The sequence below is a fragment of the Corylus avellana genome, chromosome ca2, assembly GCF_901000735.1.
Source record: "Corylus avellana chromosome ca2, CavTom2PMs-1.0".
Classification (NCBI taxonomy): Eukaryota; Viridiplantae; Streptophyta; class Magnoliopsida; order Fagales; family Betulaceae; genus Corylus; species Corylus avellana.
Window position 1 is genome coordinate 40833919 of NC_081542.1, and position 5876 is coordinate 40839794.

At 35.4% G+C, this 5876-nt stretch overlaps 1 protein-coding gene across 1 annotated transcript; it reads right to left on the reverse strand.

Moving 5' to 3' along the window:
- Positions 1-3603: 3603 nt before the first annotated feature.
- LOC132169797 (probable dolichyl pyrophosphate Glc1Man9GlcNAc2 alpha-1,3-glucosyltransferase) lies at positions 3604-5865 on the reverse strand. The gene is made up of 2 exons (XM_059580763.1): positions 5400-5865; positions 3604-3690 (listed from the first exon to the last, which is right to left on the reverse strand). The coding sequence occupies exons 1-2, from the start codon at positions 5694-5696 to the stop codon at positions 3604-3606; spliced, it is 384 nt and encodes a 127-aa protein (XP_059436746.1). The 5' UTR covers positions 5697-5865.
- Positions 5866-5876: the final 11 nt, after the last annotated feature.

The following is a 5876-nucleotide window of genomic DNA, read 5'->3' on the forward strand; positions in this document are numbered from 1 at the left end:
CATGAAAATTTAGATGCCCCAACCGTTGATGCCACAATTCTCCAGTGTCCAGAGTTGCCTTATTGCATTTTATTTGGGAATTTGAGGAGAGACAATAGCAATTGTCAGCAGTGCGCTTTCCTCCCATCAACCATTTTCCTTGAGAATCAAATATGCTGCATTTTTTCTTGGAAAACTGGACCACTAAATCATAATCACAAAATTGACTGATGCTCAATAAATTTGCCCGGAGACCTTCAACATACAGTACTTCTTGTGGAATAGGGGCACCGGAAATTTCCACAATTTCTTGACCAATCACCTTTGATTTGCTGCCATCTCCATAAGTGATGCTTCCACTTCCTTTGCCTTCTTTAAGCTCTTTGAATAGAGATTTATCACCTGTCATATGTTTTGAACAACCATTATCCAGAAACCACAAACACAAGTTAAGCACACTTAAGGCAGTATGAGCAACAAGACATAGATGATCTTTCTTTTTAACCCAGACCTGTTCCTTTTGAGGAGGAACTTGCACATTTTTGTCAGTTAAATTAGACATATCTTTTATATCAACCGAATTTGACAAAACAGCTAACTTTTCACTAATAAGTTTCACTTGAGCAGTTAAAACTTTTAGTTGATTTCCAATTCCAGGTTCATCTATTTTAGGGATATTCTTCTGAGACCATGGTTGTTTAGCCCTAATTTGAAAACAGTTTGGTCAAGTATGACCTTTGACACCACAGTGAAAACAAGTAGGAATGAAGTTAGTCCTTACCGGAACTTTGAATTTCAACTTATTTTTCTTGGTCACATCTTCTGAATTTTCTTGAGGTAAGCAAGAATTCTCAATTTCCACATCTTTCATTTTAGGTTTCACAAACATGATTTTTGAAGTGATTGCAACATTTGAAGAAGATGAATTAACATGTTTATTAAAACCCAATCCAGTCCTATCATGTGAATGTTTCTGATTTCCTAACATTTGATTCAATTTATCACTAGAAAACTTCTTTAAATGATCGTTTGAATCATTCAAGTTCTTTTCCAGATATTTCACTTTAGCAATCAGCATGAGATTTTCAGAAGTCAAAGTGTTTCGAATAGCTAAACATTCATCCATAGATTTCATTAATCTTTCTTTCTCAAGTTCAGCTTCTTTCAGATTTTTCAAATTTTTCCTATTCAGCTTGTTCAATTTATCACATTCCACAAACAAGTTATTATAAGCAATTTGTAAATCCACCTCATCATCAGATTCAATTTCAGATTCATTTATCATGTGAGGTGAGTTAACAGTCTTATAATAATTATCATAAGAAGCAGTAAAAGCTAAATAATTCACTCCTCCTTCTACTTCTTCTTCGGATTTTTCATCATCCGATTCATCACTCTGAGTGACATTGAAAGCTTTACCTTTGGATTTTTTCAGATTAGCACATTCAATTCGAATATGACCTCTACCCCCACATTCATGACATTTTCGTCCACTAGTGAACTTATCTTTCTGATCATTCTCTAAGTTCTCACGTGAAGTATTTCTAAACTCACCTTTAGGTTTCACAAGAGTTTTTGAGTCACGATTTTTAAACCTTCCATTCACGGGTCTAAAAAATTTTCTAAATTTTTTAGCAAACAGGGCAAATTCTTCATCATCCCCAGAATCCTCATCAGACGACCCACAAGAATTGACTTTAACATTTTTTGCTTTAAGAGCAATGTTTTTTGTTTTCTTGAGTTTGGGTAGAATTAGTTCAAAAGTCTGAAGGGAACCTACAAGTTCTTCTACTCTCATAGTATCTAAGTCCTTGCTCTGTTGTATAGCAGCAATTTGGGGAATAAACCTCTCAGGCAAAGATCTTAAGATTTTTTCACCACTTTAGCATCATCCATTTTCTTTCCCAAATTAATGGTAGAGTTTCTAATGGCACTAAGCTTTGAATAGAATTCATCAAAAGTTTCATCTTCCTGCATTCTAATCTCCTCAAACTGAGAAACCAACATTGGAATTTTTGAAGTTCTAACAACCTTAGTTCCTTCATGTGTGATTTCTAAAGTTTCCCGGGCTTCCTTAGCTATTTCACATCTAGAAATTCTAGAAAATTCCTCATTTGAAACAGAGATGTAAATAGCATTTATAGCTTTGTCATTCGCAGTAGCATTATTCTTTTCCTCTGTTGTCCATTCAGTTATTGCTTTTTCTGGACGTGTCCATCCAGATTCGACAATATGCCAAACATTAATGGATTTAAAATATGCTCTCATACGAATTTTCCAAAGCGTATAATTTGTTCCGTCAAAGACGGGAAGAGAATTAGGAGCAACCGTAAGAGACATTTGATATGGAGTCTTGGATCACACTCAGGAAAAAATTCCTTCACAGAGTGAACCCACTCTGATACCAATTGAAAATTCTAAAAACGACTCCAAATAACACCAATCCAAACGTCTAGGTGTTTCACAGAAATTATCCAGAAAAAGATCTAACTTAGTAGTTAAAAGATCAACCAAATATTGATATGAAATAAGCAATTAAGAACACAGAAATTTGGTTACGAAGAGGAAACCATTTAGAGAACTCTCTAAATATAAAACTTCTCCGGGGCAGCCAAACCCAAGAAATCAATTCACTATATAGTAGAATAAGGAATACAAGAAGAATAACAAAACCTTTGACTCTTCCTTGCACACGACAAGTGACCCACTTGACTTCTACCTCAGTAGCCCTTTCCAGAACATCTGGCACGATTCTTCTAAAAGATTTCCTTTCACCGGAACTCCGATTGGCTTCACGTATTTTCTCTTCAACAATAATCTTGAACAAATTCTCTCTATCAAAGCACCCTAACTTTGCTAAATAAAATACGTACTCTAAAATAGCAAAATTCGTTTTCTTAAATAGAAAAATAAACCTAATAAATCAGCCATGTCCGGACAGGGCAAATTTGGAGTCCGGACAGGCCTTATAAAATGAGGTTTCTGGAAATGGGGTCCGGACCCTGCTTCTGGCGGTCCGGACCCCTCCTTCAAAACATTGTTCTGGTTTTTTTGAAACTGCTTCCTAAACTCCATACATGTAAACCGAATGAGCCAAACAATCTAAACTAACAATGTTAATTATGAGCAAAAGGAGAGGAGCAACATAGCCAGTTGTGTATGTCAAATTAATTTGGATAAAAAGCAAAACCAAATTTCATCAACTGACCTCCATGCTGAAAGAACAAAAGGTCAAATACTCAATCAATAATCTCTTACAAAGTAACCAGCTCACTAAATGGAGACGGTTAATAATTAATTAATGAACTTCCCTCCTATGGCTAGCTTATATTGTCAAAAAGCTATAACAAGTAACACCTGGCAGTAGAGCCAAGGAAATTTTTTTCTAAACACCAAATAACCAATGCCAATGCATTTAACCATCTTTGATCAGTTTGGTAGATTTACAGCATCAGGTTCAGTCTGATTACTGCCCAATTATGTGCATCTTAGTCAAGCTTGCCTTATAGAATTACCTGAGGTAGTATAGCGAAAGGTGAGGAATCCCCAACTAGCCCACCAGTGAATGAAGCTGCTGGTATCTGAATGGTAAACCCAAGCTTTTTAAGGAAAAAGGCAAGTCCTTTATCTAAAATAATATAAATTTGAAGCCCAATATGCATGGCAAAGTCCTCTGCTGAAAGGAAACATACGGCGAAGGACTTGTTGCATCTAAAAGGAAAGGGTTAAATTATCAACACATATTTAAGAATAATACAAAGTAAGGAGTGATGGCTTTCAGCCGTTAGTTGTTAGGCTAATCTGCAAAAACATAAGCTTTAGGCAACTTGTTCTAAATGCCATTATCATTAATTGTCCAAAGGGCAGCATACTTGCGTTACATAGATCCCATAGTAACTCTTTCAACAAACTTCATTTGTTTCTCATAACTTGACTAGAGATGTCATAGGCTTGATGAGTTCCACATTATACAATTAAGATGTGGGTAAACGTGAGAAACTGATGCAATGTTCAACAGGAACTTAGAAGTGCATCAAGCTATCCTTTAGTGAAGACTGCCCTAAATTATGTGAGCTCGTGCATTTCCTTTCATACTCCACCTTTATTTATTCTTTAACCATCTAAACTAATGATTGTTCAAATCCAATTCATATTCGCATAAATCAAGGGTAATTCAAGAAAAATATTGAAGAAAAGATGCATTCAATCCTATTGAAAACCATTTCATGTGATAAGTACATAATGTGTCAAAAATACGATGTGCAAAGTTAAAAATAAGATTGGCTCATAAAATATATATATATGATGTGGCAAGTACCCAATACTACTTTGAACTAGATGAGATTAATAAGCATTAAGATCCTTGCAAGTGAAAAAAAAGAAACCCACTAAAACAGAGATATTTATTCTGAACAGTTTTCCAACTGCATCAGTTAGGTTTCTTATGTTGTGGAATAAGCCTTCCCAAACCCAATCAAACATGTTAGAATTGTATAAAACATATATCCATGTGTAATTATTATCACAAACAATGATTGGTTATAAACTCAAAACTTCATACGAAAATTTGTTATTTGTACACTTTAACACTATAAACAAATGTGTTTTCTTTTGCTTGCCTACAAAAAATAACTTTACTTGAACAATAACAAAGAGAAGCTTCAGTTAGTTTCAATCTAAAATTCAAAACACAATTAATAAATAAACAAATATAAGACAAAGAAACCTGTATTTCTGTCATAGAGGTTCAAGATCAATGTTGACTATTTGGAACAGAATACTCTAAAATATTAAAAAACCATGAAAGAGATGGAATATTTTGTTCCTCAAATTCTTCATAAACGCATTCATTACTGAATCTTGAACTTGTTCTAGTTGCACCTTCAGGTTCTTAAAGCATTTTATGTGCAATGAAGATTCCTTTACATGATTTCCATAGTTTATTTCTCTGAACTAGAACACAGTAGAATAGGAATTCAAAATGTAGTTAAGAGATAGACTATTACTTAAACTTACTTAACCACGCTGCATTTAGACCTACGTACAGTCACCTTATGGGAAATGTTTTTGTTCAAAAATCATGACTTCAGCTCTTTCTTCAAGGTAATTTCTTAACTGAGAACTTCCAAGCCAACTCCTTGGATTCACATTAACAAAAGGAAAAAATAACTTATTTCCGATCTAAAAAGGAAAAAATTATCAGAATAACACAGTACATTAAACAAAATTACACACCTATACATCATTTTGCAAGGTTTCACAAATATAAACTCAAGTTCATGGATTGAATAACTAGCCACAAGCAAGGGTTGCTATGATACAAGTTTTTCCCACAATGGCAAAGATAAGAGAATGGCACATAAGAGCAACATTACCACCAAAAACAAAAGAAGCATAAAAAAAAATAGGAGTTCATTCACCTGCCCATGATAGACAAACGGTGCATACGCCGCTGCAAAAACCGCTACAACCACCGCCCCCAAAATCGAAAGCCGCCTGAAGCCCCTCACAATTCCGCCCCAACAGTAATGCCGCAACAAGTACACAAAATAAACGGGCGCCGCCACCGCAAACAAGTGCTTGAAGCACAACAGAACCGCAAAAACAAATCCGCCCATCAAGTCTCTACCTTCCTCCAAATACGAAAGCGACATCAGCAAGAGCCCCAACAGAAACCCATTGTACTGGAAATGCATATGGTCCACAATCACAAGCATCAGGGACCAAATAATCAATACCCAAATCGAAATTCGCCTCCTTGAATCCAAATCCTTGGTCAATCTATAAACCCCATATAACAAGCACAAATCAGACAAGATCACAGTGATTCTTTGGAACAAAACCACAGTGTCGGAGCTATAGTTGAGGCCCTCTTGGAGATGAACGATTTGGGTGTC

What these genes read in the sequence shown, in the direction of transcription:
- LOC132169797 (XM_059580763.1), bottom strand. Translation starts at nt 5,696, where the DNA reads ATGCTTGTGATTGTGGACCATATGCATTTCCAGTACAATGGGTTTCTG. An exon ending in CGTTTGTCTATCATGGGCAG is followed by an intron (nt 3,691 to 5,399) that starts GTGAATGAACTC and finishes CTTTCCTTTTAG; the next exon opens with ATGCAACAAGTCCTTCGCCG.